This window comes from Apodemus sylvaticus, chromosome 9 (assembly GCF_947179515.1).
Source record: "Apodemus sylvaticus chromosome 9, mApoSyl1.1, whole genome shotgun sequence".
Taxonomy (NCBI): Eukaryota; Metazoa; Chordata; class Mammalia; order Rodentia; family Muridae; genus Apodemus; species Apodemus sylvaticus.
This window is the reverse complement of record NC_067480.1, coordinates 106792344-106812420: the sequence shown is the minus strand read 5'-3', so window position 1 is coordinate 106812420 and position 20077 is coordinate 106792344. Positions and strand designations below refer to the sequence as shown.

The following is a 20077-nucleotide window of genomic DNA, read 5'->3' as shown; positions in this document are numbered from 1 at the left end:
GTGGGCAGGGCAGACTCCAGCTCATCTGGAAGGATTTGCAGCCACTTACAGGGCACCAGGTGCCTGAAATTCTGCTTAGCCTGCCAGACGCCCTAGTCTGGAGATAGCATCGTGACACCTGGTTGAGGTGATTTCCCTACAGGGAGAAAACCAGAAACCAGAGCATCAGCCCTACCAGGTGCCTACCCTGCAGCAATCAGAGACCACAGTGCTCTGATAGGAAGGAACAAGACCCCAAGAGAAAAGGCCAAGGATACCTCTGCCTGGGTGAAGGGAGAGGAGGCCAAATGGGGGTGGGGGGTGGGAGAATTCCTCCCATTCTGCTTGCTTCTTAGAGTTTCTGAGATCTCCAGAGAAATCACATGAAATGTTCCAGACTGGCTAGAGAATATTCTCACTCAGAAAGGGTAGGTATGACACCATAGAACACAGAGGAAGGGGGAAGGCAGAAAAGTCTTGTCCCCTCAGCAGACATACTTAGTGGGTGACACAGAGGAGAGAAGCAGCTGGCCCTCCCCGTGTCGTGCATTTCCTGAGGCAAAGGAATGGAGGCCGGCACTGTCCTTTGAGAACTAGACTTTTGCTAATGGGATGGCGTACTTTGCAAGACCATCTTATTAAAGGTCTCTGAGAGACACTTAGCTGTCAAGCATGGGTTAAAAACGGGAAATTGCATGAACTCTACCTGGTCAGTTTTGACAATAGAGTTCTTCTGGATAATCTCCTTTCCATCTTTTTCAGTGTAAAACCCTCCATCGAGGACAGGAGAGGGATCTACCTGTACGAAATGCTTGTCAGTCACACTGAAGGCTTGATGGTCTACCTAGGGGTCTGAAAGTGAGAGGCCCTGGCTTGGTATTCACAGATGAATCAATCCCTGAAACTATTGTCCTGCGGGAGTCACAGCCCGTGGTGCATTTCTTTAATGACATATGAACATGAACACAAGAACTGAGATTCTCAATAATGGCTGCTGGGTATAACAGCTTGAGGACTCACTATGGACACGCAAAAGGAGACGGCATGTGTGTTAGGCGAGACGTAGGTACCAGCAGAGGACCTAAAGAGGCAGAGACTAGAGAATGGCCACACTGAATTGTGGTATTCAGCCCTGGCTATAATAGAAGCAGAGGCTGAAGAAGCTCTGGAATTAGCAGGTTAAAGATGGCTCCTGCTTGGGAAAATTAAACCTAGCTTGTTGTTCCTAGGCAAGTGTCGAGAGCAGAAAGAAAAAGAAATTGGAGAGTTGATAACCATGTCCCCTGTGTGAAACTCTAGAGGTGAGAGCAGATAATTAGCAGCTAAGAAATTTAAATAAGGCCCAAGGAACATGGGAAACAAAGGTTCTTTAAACGGGAAGAAACGAATAATTAAAATGTGATTAATGATAACATTGAGCTCAGTGAAAATAGTCAATATGTAGACTAACATTCATTTTGCCTTATCACAGACTAGAAATTAAAAAATCTTTTTCTCCAAAGGGTCATGTGCTGTACGTTGGTCTTCAGTGTGTCCATGGGAGAGGTGATGGGTCCTTTAAAAGGTGAGACAGTAGGGGACAATTAGGTCATTGGGGACGTGGCCCCTTTACTGTGGGCCTCCTGGAGTGAGCAGTTTGATAGACAAGAACAAACCTTGCTCCTCCATAGTCTCTAGCATCTTCATTTCACCACGTTAGCCACCATGTTCAGACAGGACCGGAAAGGCCCTTACCAGAGGCCATGAGGATAGTCACCCGACCTTGAATGTCAACCTTAAAAATGAAACTACAAACACCTTTTTAATTTGAAAAGTTCTTAACCTCGGGCACTTTGTTATAGTGACAGAAAGAGGACTGAGAGGCAGTCTAGACCAAGGGAAAATTTCCATAAAGAAATCCCACACAAGATGTAGTAGTTTAGATCACCCTAGTGCACAGAAGAAGCTAACTAGGTAGCAGGACATTTCACGATCGTCAGAATGCTTCAGGTCAGTCTTAGACTTTCCTGGGTGGTTAAGAAATTGTCTTCTGGGAAAGTAACACACAGTTCATGCAAAGCTCAGAGACCAGGTGTGGGGAAGGAGTTAGTATGCCCTGGAGGGCTGGGTTGGAGTGACAAGGGACAAGTGAGACCTGGGAGACGGCTACACCACACTAATATGAGCCTAAGACGGGCGGCAAGAGAAATGGATCCGTGGTTAAGAGGGACCTGGATTCAATTCCCAACGTGCACATGTAGATCACACCTGTCTGTAACTTTAGGTCCAGGGGAATCTGACACCCTCAAGCAGACACATGCATGCAAAACACCAAGATGTTTAAAAATAAAAGGGGGGAGAGATTAAGATAGGATAAAGGGGGGATGGGGTTTGAGGATTTTTAGGTGAGGGGGTGGTGTAAGAACAGTATGCATTCAGAGAAGGTTAATCAGTTGAGCCCCGAGGGGTTTGGGGTTTGCCGGGTTGGGGCAGGCCTGGGCTGGAGCAGCTCAGAGCTGCTGGGGCACAACAGAGCTGAAGGACTTCCCCAGGCGTTAGCATCATAACCCAGAGGCACCTCGGGTGTGGGGAACGGATGGCAGATTTTAGACATTTTCACGATTTGCAGGGAGGAGAATGAGCAGAGACGAGGAGACCAGGGCTGGGAGCAGGTGTGGGAACTACGGGCTCAGTCTCTATGTATTGGATCTGAGCTCCTGTAATGTAGAGCGGGGCTTTTCAGAGGAAGGCTAGGGAGGTGGCTTGCTGTGAAAGTGAGATTCGTGTTTAAACTCCTGGCAACTGCATACAAGTCAGACATAGCAGCATGTGCCTGTAACCCTCCTGTTGAGGAGTGGAGACAGGGGGATCCTGGGAGCTCACTAGTCAGCCAATAATGAGGAATGTGATAGAGAAAGATACACAACATCTTCCTGTGGTCTCCAAATGTACATTGTACATGCACGGGTGCCTACACACACACACACACACACACTCACTCCAAATGTACATACCATCCAGTAACCAGTTGGAACTAATGCCATTCCCATGATAAGCAGAACACCTATACAGTGCCAGGCACAGCTATGAACTGCCCCATCTTAGTCCTCTAGCCCCTAGGTAAGGCAGGATATGGATTCTAAGGCTCAGTTTCCAAAATGCTCTTTCCATGAAATTCTCTTCTACAGCTGTCCATTATTTACACCTTTGTAAGCAGCTTTGATGAGGACCCACTGGAGGTCCATTCTCAGGGTCATAACTCTGACATTGAGCCACAGACTGGGTTAGAGGAAGGCACGGGGTCCTGGGTATAAGTAGCACTGGGAAGCAATGGTGTGTAGGGGTGACATCAGGCAGAGAGAGAGCCATGGAAGGCCTGAGAGGGCAGGTTCACAAGCCAGGTACAATCCCAAGAGCAGGTACGGGGTCAGGATGGGCAAAGCATGCTGGGATGTGTGGGAGGCCTCGGCTGATGGAATCCCTTCCTCCTAAGGGGTAAGGGGAGATGGTCATCTCTGGTTTACGGAAGGCCCAGGAGGGAATGAAAGGGAGTCAGGGTTATCCAGCTGCACCAAAGAGAGCAGCCAAGAAGGGAAGTAGGAGCTAGATCGAATTACAGACGGACAGACAGACAGACACATACACAAAGACAGACTGAGAGACTGAGAGAGGCAGACAGACAGAGAATATAAATATGCATTGGCACATATGTGCACACTCTGTACATAAACTCAACAACGCATGCACTGTGTGAAATCAGAAGTGTTTCCCGAATCCCCTCACCACAACCCTTGTTCGAACCCCACACCTGACGCCTCGTCTTTATGTGACTTTGACTCCAAGGTCATGGCTCTGGGACTCCAGCCTTGCTCTTGCTGGCTGCAGGGACTTGGGCCTTAAGCCTCTCCTATGGACACTGGGCAGATCTGCCTGCATATCTCTGAGTAACTCCCCTGCTTCAGGAGGAGCTTGGTTCATCCCAACGTAGACCCTGGGAACCCCGGCTCACTCGCTAACACACTCATGTGCGACGCCACTTCAGTACCTCACTTGGGCCCCACTGTGTGGAAGGGACGGTCAGGGGATGGTTCCCAGGTGAGGCTTAGTTGGAGGGTCTTGAATTCTTACACACAAAAAGGGAGAAACCTCTTCCTTCTCATGGCAGGGTTAGATGTTTTCAGGAAGAGCCAGTGAAAATAACGTTGGCTCTGAGATTAGAGCTAGACAGAGAGAAACGGCAGCTCGGTGGCAAGACATTGGTCGTCACAGAACTGGGTCTTCCGTCTCTACTTCTCTCCTCTAGTGCTCAGACAGCATAGATCTCGATGATGGAATATTGCTTGTTTGCAGATAGAGAGATACGCGTGGATACCCGAGGGGTACGGGCTGTGTGTACTCACCCTGATTCATTCCTCTCCACCAGGGACGAGCGTATCATTGAGCAAGACAGAGCATACTTGTTTTGGCTGATCTTAATGAGAGCACTCCGAGGGCAAAATTCCTGCAATCGCACCGAGAGAGGTCGTGTCATCGAACCCAGGAAGCCCTCGATTCATGAACAGCTTTACTCTAGCTCAAGCCTATCATAGCTCCTAGTCACTACCTGCTGAGGGTGGCAGGTTAAGCCCAGAGCTTTGCATTATAAATTTATTTTGCTCAATTAGAGCCAGGTTTTCCTTTTTGTCATTCCTCTAAATTTCCTGGTCAATTGCTAAGTCTATCTTGGTTAGCTACCCATGTACACACACACACACACACACACACACACTACATGCATATACACATATAAGGCATACTACTTAAACACACTACATATACATATTACATACACACCACACATGCTATATCCATATACCACAAACACACATATACACATTACATGCACACCACACACACACACACACACCACACTACATGCACACATACTCGATACACACACAGTACATGTATACATACATACATACATACCGCATACACTACATAAATATTGTACATGCTACATGCACACTATACACACATGCACATGCGTGCGTGTGCGTACACACATACATGCTATATGCATACACATACACCACATACTACTTGCACACACTACATACACACATTACATACACACCCCACGTGCTATATCCATATACCACACACACACATACATACATTACATGCACACCACACACACATACCACACTACATGCACACATACTAGATACACACACAGTACATATATACACACATACATACATACTGCACACACTACATAAATACTGTACATGCTACATGCATACTATATAGACACACACACACACACACACACACACACACACACACACATATACACTCTTTTTACCTTTGTTCCAGCCTCGGCTCTCTCTTTTCTGGATAGCTCTGACCATGACCCCCTAGCTAAAAGTCCTGCTTTCCCTTGTGAGGTCTCCAGAATCTTTATGAGTGTACTTTCCAATGTCCTTTTCCTGCACCCCCCACTGTAGCATTCTGGTCCCCAGGGCCATTCTGCCCTTGGGCTAACAACAAAGCCACTCCCTGGAATCTGAGACCTCTCTCTCTCTCTTCTCTCTCTCTCTCTCTTACCAAGATAGGGTTTCTCTGTGTAGCCCTGGCTGTCCTGGAACTCACTTTGTAGACCAGGCTGGCCTTGAACTCAGAAATCCTCCTGTCTCTGCCTCCCAAGGGCTGGGATTAAAGGCGTGCGCCGCTACTGCCTGACTCCAAGACATTTCTTTAAGGCGCTCAGGCATATCTCCCTGTTCCCCGAGGCATGCCTCGGCATGCCATTTTACCTGTCCCTGGCTTGCTTGCTCCCATGTAGATATTCTTAAGCAGCACTACACATGGGGATGCCCATCCAACAGACAGACCATGAGGTGGCAGAGTACAGGGCTGAGAGGGGCCCAGGGGGTGTCTGTATCTACAAGGCTTGCAGAGGAGCACAAGACGATGCCCAAAAAGAGCGGTGCTGAGGCTGGGGAGAAAGCTTCATGGATACGAGACTGCTGTGCAAGTGTGGGTGGAGTTCGGATCCCTTGAACCCACGTCAAGTGCATAGGCACTTTTCAGGCAGAGCGGGGATCCCTGGCTAGCTAGAGCAGCGGAGTGACTCGAGGTTCAAGCAGGAGACCCTGCCTCAGAAAATAAAGTGGAAGGTGGTGGGGGCGGATACTCGGTGACAACCTCTGGCTTCCCCACACATCTGGACGTGCATCCAGACACATGCATACAACACATACAGAGAAGGGGGAATGAGGGAGGGGAGAGGAGAGGAGAAGAGAGAGGGAGAGCATGCCCAGAGGGGGTCTGTCTGGCCACCAACTGCAGTTTGACAAAGAAAGCCAAGTGACTCTCCCACATAGAAACAAAGAGAACATGTGCTCTCAGCATGAACAGAGTCCAAACCCCAAGGCATTGGGGAGTAGGGGAGTAGACAGCCCTGCTCCCTCTATCCAGCTCCAGCTGTCTTCTGCCCCAGTGGGAAAGCCCTTTTCTGGGTGGCCACTTACTCTACGGTTGTTACACTTCAAAACTGTGTAGAATTTCTCTGAAGCCACACTGTGATTTGGAAGTGCTATAACAATGGCGGGGACGTAGAAGTCAAATCCTTTGCTTGTCATGATTTTGGCAAATACATAATCCCCAACCTGTAGGAGAAAGCGCACGCCACAGCAAATCGTTTGTTTACAGCACTCAGACATAATTTAAGTTCTTTCAAGACAGCTCCAGATGACTGGCAGGTACTGGTTAGAAAGTCATATAAAACTTTTTTTTTTAAATCAGATAAGAAAGGGTTCCAGAATTCTCTAAGCTGTTTTGGCTGCACCTACAATTTTCTGAGCACTTTGGAAAACCCAGTTTTGGTGGGTGTTTGGCAACTAGCAGGGATCCAGGGATAGTCAGCAAGATGGTAAGGATTGAGGAACTCACAGAGATTGGTAGAACCAAAGACTGGCATGGAGGAGTACCTAGGGTGTTTGATATAAAGAGATGGGACCGTGTCCTCATTGCTAGAAGGGCTGTCTCCCAGACAAAGGGAAGGAGTGGGTTTGGTGAATGTCATTCCAAACATAGACATGGAATCCAAGGTGAAAGTCACATACAGGTATAGATGATTTTTGTTCTTTGTTTTTTCAAAAGCGGTTGCTGTGTAGCTGTCAGTGATCAGGAGAGGGGTGCTGGAGGTGTGCTGTGGGTCTGAGCTAGGAGGTAGGATCAGGCCAAGGCTAACCCCCATCTGGTCCCTCCTTGGCTTGTGTCATGCAGGAAAATGGTAACACAAGCCTTTGAAAGGCCTTTTCTGTGCCTTGCCGTCCTACCTTGGTGTCAGGATGGTGGCAGGCGGAAGGACCAGACATGGTGTAGTGTTTATGCATTTATAATCAGATAAGAACACATTCATCTGTCTCGATTGTGGAAGGCACGGGGCGGAGGGGCGGGGGGGGGGTGCGTCATTACATTATGACATCACAGGCTGGCAATGGCGGGCTACAAGGTCACGAAAGTCACTGGTTCTATCATAATGGATGCAGTCTTCTTCACTGAGAGCTTTAGGAGTCTAGGAGCCACACAATTTACTTCCCCCTTGAGACAAGTGTCTTGAGATATGTATATAGGCCACTATACGTGGTGGCCAGCTACATATGAGGGAATTAGCACATCAGTCACCAGCAGAGAAATTACCAGGTGATGGGGACCAGAAACCAGCTGCTATTCTTCCTGCCTAAACACAAGCTCCCTGCTGAAGCCAAGAGGACCATATAGGGACCTTGGCATCCTTTGTAATCCAAACTCTGTGGCCCATAGAAAGCAGTGGTTCTTAACCTTCCTAATGCTGCAGTCCTTCAGCACAGTTCCTCATGTTGTGGTGACCCCCAACCATAAAGTTATTTTGTTGCTGCTTCAAAACTCTGATTTTGCTACTGTTATGAATCGTAATGGAAACATCTGTGTTTTCTGATGGTCTTAGGCAACCTCTATGGAAAGGTCATTCCCCCCACCCCCAAAAGAGGTTGTGAACCACAGGTTGAGGACTGCTGGTATAGAGTCCCAGAAGGGATCAGAGAGCAGGTACCTGAAGTTGTGGGCAGGGCATAGCGCCCCCAATAGGCGTGATGAAGGAGATGGGTACAACTTTGGTATCTCCGTACCTAAAGTCTACCAAGGCGTGGGAGGAACTCACACATTTCTTCACAACCCCTGGAAGAGTCAGAAGAGACAAAAAAACGTGAGGACAGCCAAGGGTTTGTTCCGGCTGTGCTCTGTGCTGAGTCACAGCGCATGTCTCTTTAAATGAGCACAGCCTTTTGATCCCTGCGGGAGGAAGAGAAGCATCAGATACAGTTTGATTCCTTCCGGGTCTGAACGCAAAGGAGAGAAATAGAATGTTCTGGTTTCAGAGGTGCGGGAGGAGCACTTGCTCATTCAGCAGTAGCAGTATCTGTCCTGCTGGTTGTTCTGGAAACATCTTCCTACTGGGCACTTCCCATAACCAAATCTCCTTGTCTATTTACTCTAGTCCTATGTCCTATAGAGACTGAGCGTAGCTAGTTAACTTTCTAAAGTAAAGAGGAAATACAAATGCCCAGCTAAATCAGCTTTTCACTTAATATTAGATAAATGAAAAGGTAACTGGACACACACCATGGCTTTTCTAAAAAAGGAAAATGGAAGGAAGGAAGGCAGGAAGGAAGGAAGGAAGGAAAAAGCAGGCCAGCAAATAGTTTGTCTTTTAGTTATACTCAAAGAGAACATTGCATACTTTTTTAATCTTCTAATTCTATTTATTTAGAAATGGGGTCTCATTTTGTAGCTCTGGCTGGCCTAGAACTCTCTAACTAGAGTAGGCTAGCCTTGTACTTACAGAGACCTGTCTGCCTCTTCCTCCTAAGCATGGATGGAGGTTAAAGGTGTGAGCTACCATGTCTGGTATTTTATGATCTTTTTCACGTATGCATTTTGCTTCGTTGGGGACTGACAACAGGGGCCCGTACATTTAAAATACACCCATGTAATTAACAAAGTATAGTATGTGATCATGTGTCGTCTGCACCATGATCTTACCAGGGGTTTGAAAGGATGGGGTAACTGAGGTGCAGGGAGTTGAGTGACAGCAGTCAAACAGCTAATACAGGAAAGAGGGCATTCAGATACTGGGAAGCTTGGGTTAGCTGACTATAAATATATTTAAAGGGGTACTCGCTTCTTCTGCTTCTTATTTCCATTATGACTTATACCTGTGATGCTGGGCAGAAATCACTATGATTTTTCCAAGTTGTCCTCTGCTAGACCCCACTCCCTATACACACTCCCCACACGCCATGGCACATGTGCCTACCCCTTCCCCACAAATAAAACAAATAGATGTAGACAGGCATGTGCAGAATACTATAGAGATATATAACATAATAGGCTGCGATAGAAATTGTTCATCATGCAAATGAGAGATGGAGAGAAACGTCACTTTCTAGCACTGTACGTGTAGCCTCACGTACAGGGAGAAAGAGAACCATTGGTTTATTTGAGAAGCCGACTGTCTCCATGTGGCTCACGAAGCATCAGTGTTCTGGGGGAAGCTCGGGCTGAACCCTCTGCTCCTCGCTACCATCTTCGTTAGTAAATAAGTCTGAAGGACGTACCTGGGAAATAGAAGCCATTCTCCTCACATCTGGCAATGACCTTCTGGCCTTTAAGAGGGTCTAGTTTTCTTGATTTGCTTTTCTTTGTTGGATACCCTTGCAATTTCTGATGCTGAAAAAGACCAACAGTAAGAATTAATGAGCCAAAGGCAATGCAGACAGTAAAATCAGGAGAGGAGGCTGCCTGTGGTAACCTCGGCTCCTTTGGGACACCTTAGTTCTACGTTAAAGATCTTCCTCCTCCTCCTCCCCTTTTGCTCCTCCTCCGCCTCCTTTTCTCTTCCTCCTTCTTTATAATTTTCATATAAATTATTATTTTTTCCTACTTATTTAATCATTCATTCATTCATTCATTCACTTTACATTGTGATCGCAGTCCCCTCCTCTACTTCAGGCCCCCCACCTCACACAGCTCATCTCCCCCTTCCCCTCCTCTTCTTCTCTGATAAGGGAGACGGCCCCCCTGCGTGCCAACCCACCCTGGCACATCCAGTCACTGCAGGACTAGGTACATCCCCTCCTACTGAGGCCAGCCCAGGCAGCCCAGTTAGACGAACAGGATCCACAGAGAGGCAACAGAGTCAGGGACAGGCCCTACTCCCATTTGCTGAGGGACCCACATGAGGACCAAGCTATACATCTGCTACATATGTGCAGGGGGCCTAGGTCCAGTCCATGTATGCTCTTTGGTGAGTCAGTCTCTGGGAGCCCCAAAGGTCCAGATTAGTTGACTTAGTCCCTTGTATTCTCTGGAGATCATCCTTTGCATAAGGGTTCACTCAGTCCATCCATCCATCCATCCATCCATCCATCCATCCATCTATCTATTTATCCATCCATCTATCAATCCATCCATCCATCCATCCATCCATCCATCCATCCATCCATCCATCTATTTATCCATCCATCCATCAATCCATCTATCCATCTATCTATCCACCCATCTATCTATCTATCTATCTATCTATCTATCTATCTATCTATCATCTATCCATCCATCCATTTATCTATCATCTATTTATCTATTTATCATCTGTCATCAATCTATCTATCTATCATGTATTTATCTATATATGGCTTAGAGTGAAAGAAAATTGGATAACTGATTGAAGAAAAGGGAACCTTTTTTAAAAAAAGATTATACTGACAACTAGAATTGTTAAGATTCTAGATGACTTCACAGCTGGACAGGAGATTACTTAGGAACCATGGCCCAAACTGCTGTCAGTCTAGAACCTTCAACAGAGAAGCGGATCCACTGTTAGCATCTCTGAGGGATAAGTGTGAAAACACGGAGTTTGTAGAAACACAGTAGCCTGGCCCACTCTCCATGACGAAGACAACCCCTTAGAAACTCCGCTGCACAGAAACAAAACACAAGCTATTGACTGGACTCAGTCCTCAGTCCTCCTGCCTGGGAAATCAGCTTACTAGAGGCCAACAGGCCATTCTTTCAGAGTTCTGGAAGAAAATTCCAATTTGGGATTCGAAATCCCAGCAAACTATTGATCAGATCAAAGGTCAGGTTGAACATAAAATCATCTCCCTACGTAGAACTGCTTCCTTCCAGTTCATCTCGCTTTAGGAAGCTACCTGGAAATGTATTCCAGCGGAATGAGGGCATGAAGCAAGAAACAACAACATGGAGAATCTAGGACGCAGATTTACTCCAAAAGAACAGGAGGGGAAATCTTTAGGGGACAGACATGTGTGTGGTCAGACCAGCAGGAAGTCTCAGGGGGCGGAGGGTAAGGACACAGGAATCCTGAAAATACATACATATATGCGTACATACACACGTAAAATCATGCACCTACATCTAATGCATATAAAAGTAATAATTTCAATACAGACAAAATTATAGCACAACTTTCCATAGCAAGACACAAAGTTAACTTTTGTTAACCAATAAAATCATTTTCTCTTGATCCTACTAGCAATTTTTAATTGTCTGACTATACAACGTTCAAAGGAGCCCATGTGCTCCTAACCTATGGCTTATCATAGTATTGGACAATAGAATTATCACAATGCAGATGCTGCTTGGTGGGTTTAAAAAATGGCAGTGAAACTTTGGAAGCGTGCGCCCTCTAACACAGTGTTCTAAAGACAGCATCTGGAAGGTGGGTAGACTTGCAAGCAGAAAGACAAAGTCCTGGGGCAGAGGTGACCACCATGTGGAGTCAGGAATTCAAGAAAAATCTGATGCAACCAGAAACACGGGCTTCAGCCCGGGAAATAAAATAGTACAAAATGCAAGCTGGAGAAGGGGGTGGTGAGCTGTTATCAGAGTGAAATGAAAGAAATTGATTTGGTGCTATAAACATTTGATACTTCTAAAAAAAGATTTATTTATTTATTTATTTATTTATTTATTTATTTAATTATATGCAAGTACACTGTGGCTGTCTTCAAATACCCCAGAAGAGGGCGTCAGATCTCCTTACAGGTGGCTGTGAGCCACCATGTGGTTGCTGGGATTTGAACTCAGGACCTTAGGAAGAGCAGTCAGTACTCTTAAGTGCTGAGTCATCTCTCCAGCCCAATCTGATACACCCCCCACCCCACCCCCACCCCCGAGACAGGGTTTCTCTGTATAGCCCTGGCTGTCCTGGAACTCACTCTGTAGACCAGGCTGGCCTAGAACTCAGAAATCGGCCTGCCTCTGCCTCCCAAGTGCTGGGATTAAAGGCGTGTGCCACCACTGCCATGCAATCTGACACTTTTCTTAAATAGTGCATTTACCATATAGCCGGTCAATAGGAATATCTCACTAAGCTAAATGAGATCTTAATAACCATGCAAAGACATAAGCAAGCGTCTTTGGAAGCTGCACATTCTCTGATTCAATCAGGCTGTCAAGGAGGATGTCACTGGATGCACTGGATGAATTGCTAATGCATCAGTGGTGCATGCTACTTCCTTTTTCTTAGAGTTTTGTTCATAAAACAACAAAAAACAATCACAGACATCCTGAGCCCTTGTAGGAGTTCAGATCAGCCGTCTGCAATCTGAAGATGGCCTCAGGAGGTTGAGTCTGTGCCAGGAGACAGACAATAGGTCCCCAAATGCGGCCTACTTAGCGGTGTGAATGGCAGCATTGCTTAGCCTTGCTGGGAAACCACATGCTTTCTACCTACTGTGCTCAAAGTCCTGCTTTCCTCTAACCATTCTGGGACCTGACTAACACGGGGATACTAGTGACTCCCAGTTCCTGCTTAAGTTTTCAACTGCTCTTGGCATTGTCAAGAATCTTTTCCGGTCTACTCCACAGCATGCGATTTTATGGAAAGGGCACTCAAAGGGCTTCCTCTCCTTGTAGCTGTACCCCAGCAGGACGACTAGATTTACAGATAACGCTGAGGTGCCAAGGTGCATGAGGCACAGCGAAAGGGCGCGAGCTGGTGACGCTTCGTGCCACGCAAGGAGAACACGGGCCTCCCAGAATGGAAGGACAGATCGGATCATCGGGGTTGTTAGAAAAGCTATTACTTCAGCCAGAACAGTCAGGGCTTTGTTCTAGAAGTGAGAGCTGCCTCTCTGACCCTTGCTGACAGCTTTAGAGATGCCGTGTGGTCCACACCAGAGACCGCCTAGCCCATCTCATTCTTTCCTGACCTCACCCGGGTGCACATTCAGGATACAAACCAAACGCTAGCTTCTACGAAGAAATCCATAGGACGAGAGTATCAAAAGAGACAGAGCCCGGGAAACACTGGCCGACATCGCTCTAAGCATAGGCCCTAAAGGAGGGTGGCAAACCTTCGACCACTGGGCACAGGTTCCAGCCCCGATTACAAAGTCCAGAGAATACACTGATATTTTCTTCCGGATCCAGTCACAAGGAGATGATGTATGCCGAGGTGCCAAAAGATGCCACTCTCCTACCATGTCGCTGCCTCTTTCCTGTTCATGTTCTTGAGATTAGGTGGCTAGAAACAGTGAAGTTGTGGAACACTTGATGCTTTCTCCTTCAGCGACAGCACGCTTCCCGTACTGGTTGTAGACACATACCTACAACTTAACTACTACTAGTCTCCATTTCGGAAGTGACATCAAGAACTCTCACTAAATGTTCTTCAGATTCACTAAACTCTACTTCCAGGACCCTGAGATCACTCCAGAGGCAGCCCAGCTTGCTTAGTGGCCCCTGCCTTGTCCCTTGGTCAAGGGAGCCTGCCACTGCTGTAATTAGCATAATGAATGGAGGGCCAGTAGCTTTCACCCTTCTCCCTAGGGTTCCCAATTAGGACAATGGAAGATTTGCAAACCGTCTTTGTGACTACTTCAGCTCCATTCAGGCCCAGCATCTACGCCTAGGCACAGGAGCCCCTTGGAGGCCAGGGAGTGCTGGGATCCAGTGAGGAGGGATGCCTTTAGCAGCAGCAGGAAGTAACAACCTGGGTGTGGTTTCTGCCACCTCGGGGATGACTGGAGTTGAGAGCTCATTCTGGAACAAGGTATCATCAACCAGTCAGAGAATTTCTTTTGGCCAATGTTATTTGTTGGGTGTTTGCATGCATGCGTGTGTAAGAGCTTGTGCGTGCCTCTGTGTGTATGTATATGTATGTATGTGTGTGTGTGTGTGTGTGTGTGTGTGTGTGTGCACCTTCCTTTGATATCCCTATGACTGGAGTTCCTGGGCAGTGTCCTGTGCTGAGAACTCCAGCCTCCATAGTGCATTGCGGCGTTGGCTGTTTCCTCCAGCCTCCATAGTGCATTGCGGCGTCGGCTGTTTCCTCCCTCATCAGTGTGTAGCCATGACTTGTGACTCCACCATCTTCACACGAGGAGGCCTTACACTATCGGAGAATGTTCATAGCTAGAGGACAAGCTTCCCACCAGAGCCAGATGTCAGCAGAACAGACTGATGTTCACTGTGGCACGGGGAAGGCTCAATGCAGGGTTAAGTGATCTCTCTTACCCTTCACAAGAGGGAATCTAAACACCACAGACAAAATGTGTTACAGCTACTATCTGGGAACAAAGATAATAAATTATATATATGTATATGCACATATATATGCACACACACACATATATATATGCACACACACATATATATGCACACACATATATACACAGTGTACATATGTATATATACATATACATATACACATATATATATACATACACACATACATAGTATATATATGTATATATATATATACTTTATATATATATACTATTATATATTATATATATATACTATTTATATATACTTTACTTTATACAGTTCAAAGAAGTTTCTCTTCCAGGTCTCCCTACCCAGCATTCTTCTCATGCACAGTGCCCAACCGACAACCTAGCAGAAGGTAGGTCCAGAGTCACACGCTCTTTCCTAATTGTACCTTAACTGACCTCACTCACACCTCTCCCCTGTCTGGAAGGCATTTCATAAAGCAGCACACCAAATCCATCATGCATGTAAAATCCACAGACTCAGATTCCCCATGTGTCATGCCTATGAGAAGCACACACGCAGCCAGCTGTGTGGGGATATCCCCGAACGCTTTGTCGAGGCTGCTGATGACAGGTTCCCACAACTTTAAAGAGATTTCATGCCTCCAAATTTTCCAAGGTGGTCAAGGCCGTGGGGGTGGGGGCGGGGCTTGGATCTTTAGCTGTGGATTTGCTATGGGAACAGCCCGCATTTCTCAGGGAGATGCTCAGAACAGTGTATCTGAGCTTTCCTAGACAGGGCTCCCATAGAGCCTACAGAAAGTCTGCAGCAATTTTCTGAGCCCCTCTCAGCTCGCCGCTGGGGTATGGAGTTAAAAATGTGTGATCCTGATAACAAAGGTGGTGCTGGTAAAGTGAGGTTTCAGGAATTTCAGATTTAAGGTTTCTTCTTTCCTTTTGTGGTCACTGGGCCAAGCATCTACCTCTGGGGGTGTCATAAAGATGGTGGGTTTATGGATCATGGGAAATCATTAGACGATGGAACACAGAATCTGCAGGATGCTTGTCAGACTGGGAAGTACAATGGTTATCGTCTTACATCGCATCTGCAGCCAGCCAGGAACTGTCAATGGAAGCCTGGGGGCACAAAGCAAGCCCGGGCTCCCTGTACACGGTGTTATAGCTCATCTCCTTATGTTACCTTCAGGAAAACCATGACGCTGTCCCAAGCTCAAGAGTCAAAGGGATGGCTACTGATGGTTGACAACTGGCTTCAGCACAGAGTATGGAAAAGCCTTGGGTGTCCAGATCGATCGTGGACCAAGCAGAGCAACCTCAGTCTTCAGAACACATGTGGACATTTCTCATAGATCCCATGAGAAGGATCTTTGTTATTGCCACACATCAGTAAACTCTGGGGGTCTTAGGAGTTGAAATCTTCTCCTTCTCTAGCTTCTAGCCATTGTTCCAAGTCATTGCCCTTTGCTAAGGGAGTTTAAAGTGAGACTAGACACATGTATGAAGAGGTTGAAGTGACTTGTGTGGGTGATAGATACTTCTTTCACTGCAGGATATTAAAGGGCCTGTAACCTGGCCTTTGCTATCTTGAACTTTGATTCTACCAAAGTTTTTACCCTGAATATCTTGGCCCTACTAGTGGGATATGAGGGCAGATTAGTTAACATGATAAAAATGTGATTAAAACAATCTCAGAATATATTATATATATATATACATATATGTATATATATATACATATATATATATATGTAAACAAACAAGTACTGCTTAAGGAAACAATGTACAGAATTTTCCATTGCAGAAGGTTATGCCAAAAAATGGAGAAACCTGTGGAGATAAGATGTCAGATGCCCCTCCTCCTTCATTTCTTTAGGGAAATTGTGTTGGGCATGGAGGACGCCCTCCAGTAGAGAGCATGGGCATCAGAACCCTGTGCGGTGATGAGCCCGGTGAAGGGGAAGGCTTAGTTATGGGTGCTGCGGTGTATCCATGACTTATTATGCAGACCAAATACCTTCCCCTCCGCTAGCCTGTGCCTCAAGTTCTGGTCATTATTCTCCCTTTGTCTGCTGATAACGATCTGGAAGCCAATGCCTCTCCCTCCTGTCCGGACTCCCTTAGCATTCCCCTCACCCCTCTGCTCACTGCACACAGGCTTTTGCTCCCACAATTCCAGTGACACTCTCCTGGATGATGTCACCAATGATCTGCCTCTTGCTAAACAGAATGGTTTTGAGATACCATTCTGTATGATGTTTAAAAAGCTCACTGAATATTCATACATATGTGCATTTATACACGTTTTTAGACAGGACTTCTATCTTGGTTATTGTTCTATTGCTGAGAAGAGACTCCATGACCAAGGCAACTCTCATAAAAGAAAGCATTTAATTGGGGGCTTGCTTACAGTTTTAGAGGCTTAGTCCATTGTCATTATGGCTGAGAACTACTTCATCCTTATCCACAGGCAGAAAGGAAGAGAAAGAGACTGGGTCTGGTGTAGCCTGTTGAAACCTCAGAGCCCACCTCCTCCAACAGTGACACACTTCCTCCAACAAGGCTATGCCTACTCCAACAAGAGCACACCTCCTAATCCTTTATCTTTTCAAACATTCCCAATCCCTGATGACATAAGCCTAGAGATTCCATTCTTATTCAAACCACCACAGCCTCACCAGGCCCGCCAGGCCTGCCTAGGACTTCTGAAGTGAACAGACTGCCTTTGAATGCACAGTGATCTGCCTGCCTCTGCCTTCTGAGTACTGAGATGAAAGGCGTGAGCCACCATGCCTGGCTATTGATAATAATTTAAATAATGGAAGGAGCATAAAGGTTAGTGTGTGCTAAATATATTTACTGTTGGGACTTAGTACTATCTACTTACAGTCTGTCAGGAAGACTACTTGTGCCTTGCAAGTTAGTACTTTGATTTTTTCAGCTTTGAATTCAAGGAAACTCTAGGGCTTAGAGAGGCTTGGGCACAGGGACTCATTGGCTGCGACTGCCTGACAGCCAGGGCTCAGAGCTCTCCCTACCTGCTCTCGCACTGTGTCTCTTTGAACTGAGCCTTCTCAGTCTCTAACTTTTCTGTCTTGGTCCCTCTACTGTCTCCCCCACCCCCATCCTGTTACCACAGATGACTCCAAATCTGCCTGCAATGAAGACTTTCTCCCGAGCCCCCAACCTCAGGACTGGCGAGGCCGAGGCCGGCCTGTGCCCACGCGTGCCGAGCACACCCCCATTCATGGGGAGGGAACAAGTGCTTTTGAATGAAAAAACTATGAAAATTCATTTTATTTTTGCTTTATGGAAAGGGAGTGAAGAGATGGAAATATTACTCCAATTAATTCAAACTCTTTAAATTCAAACCCTTTCAGTCTATCAGTTTTGCAAACAAGCTCATTAGCGTATACTGTCTCTGCCCTCATTCATAAGAGGTTTCCTTTGACTCTGTTCATAACACTTACGGCTGACAACTTAATATAAGACATAAATAAAATGCTATCCAATTCTGCTGGTAGGCAGTTGGAATGAGAAAATCCAGTGAGGCCCAATAATTCTCTCTCCCACCCAAATGAGGGCAGGACTTTGCCAGTGTTAGAGGCACTGCTGCTGCCCCCCTGGCCATCTGGCACCTTGGGGCACTCATAAATATTTTAGTTCGTAAATGAAGGTACTCGAAGGTGGGGGAGGTAGAAGAACAACGAAGTTTCCGGGAAAGGTAGGTCATGCTCATCTGGATTCCTAGGTGTCCTTTGGTGCCTGCCAGGTGACAGAGAAATGTTGGGATCCAGAGGGTGCCTTACGCGGATGTGGTGGCTAATTCTGAAGATCCTTTGAACAACATTAATAGGCATCTATTGCTTCGTGGTAAGATGTTTGTATTCCGCACAAAGGTACAGCTTCTTACACGGAGGGGATGGCATGATTTGTGAAGGGAAAAAAATAAAGAAAAATCATAGACGCAAAGGGGCGGCGAGACGGCTCAGCATATCACTTATAGAGGACAGACATGAGTACCTGTGTTGGGTACCACACACCCGTGCACAAACCCACATGCATATAATTAACTAAGAACAAAGACAAGCATCTAAAATAGTGGCTGTAGAATTAAAACCAGGCAGACCCTGTCTCGTTTGGCAGATGCTGAAACTAGCGGAAAGGAATCCTGAAGGCCAGTTGTCTCAGAATGTCGTCAGACTTTTTGATGGCTTTCTGGAAACAATTTAGGCCTCAGTAGGATTCTGGGAGGATAGCCCCACATCTACAAGCACCTACACACAGCTAGAAAGGAGTGCTGTGTATCAGTAACAGCTACTTAATAGTAGCTCATGCCTGTGGTCCTCAAAGGCCACTCCTAAGGCAGTATTCTAAGAAAATGCCCCAACTGGATGTACCATAGGACTCACAAAAGCACAAGGAAGAGGCTAAAACTGGAAAACAAAAACAACAGAAACAATCCAAAAGGAAAGAATTCAGTAAAGAGTTAAATACGTCAAGTATCTATCTGCCAGAGATGTTGTTTGAAGAGTCAGCAAATCCACAGAAATTGTATGAAATGATACTAAGTTCAAGGCAGGATATGAGACAATTACAGACCTGACAATGGCGGGGGGGGGGGGGGGGGGGAGGATTTACTTAAGGAGGAAACAAAAGATCAACAGGAAATGTTCCAACTGTACTAACGAGTCAGCGAGACTGAGTTGGTTTTGTGGGTTTTCAGAACTGAAAACATGAATGTTCTCTCTATTTAACTACCCACCGGGCTTTAATACTCATATTTTAGATAAGTAATAAAGAAAAGAAAGTTAAAAGATATGAAAAACTAGCCAGACAGGCTAAATAAAGGTGTGAGATCTGAGCCTTGGATCAGAATCCAGGCATCTCCCAGAACAAAATGCTACTGTTCGATTTTGCTTTTCAATGGAAAGATTCCTTACTCTAAAAACAGGATGTTAAAGTCAAATGGAATTTCCTTTAACTCCCTTAGAAACCAGTACGTGGTGGGTGGGTGGGATATGGCGACCATAAGAGCCAGTCGGGTGCAGGGAACTCTGGGACCCACCTCCTGCAGTATCCTGCTTTGGTAGTTCTTCCGGGCAGCCTCCTGGAGCTCCATGGCTTGCTGGATGTACATTTTCCCAACCAAGATTTCGTTTTCCAGCATCGATAGCTCTTTCAATGAAATGGGCCAATTCAGCCGCTCCAGGGCTCTGTTTAAGACCTCCTTGTTTTCCAAGTACTGTATGGGCTTGACTGCATCCAACCTGAGAAAGGGAGAAAGGGATCGGCAAAACGAGAACAAAATAAGCAAAAAATAAGGAAAAAAAAAGTAACCAATTTCTTCACAAACTTCCGGAGAATCTTCTGTTGTCAGACAAGGTGACAGAAAATGCTGCCAGCGTCTGTGGCAACGGCGCTTTCAGGTCCACCTCTCCAGCCCCCAGAGCTCGCTCGCTCTCTCTCTCTCTCTCTCTCTCTCTCTCCCACCCCCACCCCCATATGTAGCCCAGGCTGTACTCAAATTCAAAGTTCTCCCCCAGCAGATTGTG

At 46.3% G+C, this 20077-nt stretch overlaps 1 protein-coding gene across 1 annotated transcript in view; it reads right to left on the bottom strand.

Moving 5' to 3' along the window:
* The window catches only part of Vwa3b (von Willebrand factor A domain containing 3B), a 170100-nt gene that overhangs the window by 7127 nt on the left and 142896 nt on the right, over positions 1-20077 (bottom strand). The window contains 5 exon segments of the mRNA XM_052193191.1: positions 4359-4459; positions 6474-6611; positions 8039-8163; positions 9603-9714; positions 19591-19792. Coding sequence (XP_052049151.1) covers positions 4359-4459; positions 6474-6611; positions 8039-8163; positions 9603-9714; positions 19591-19792 — 678 coding nt within the window.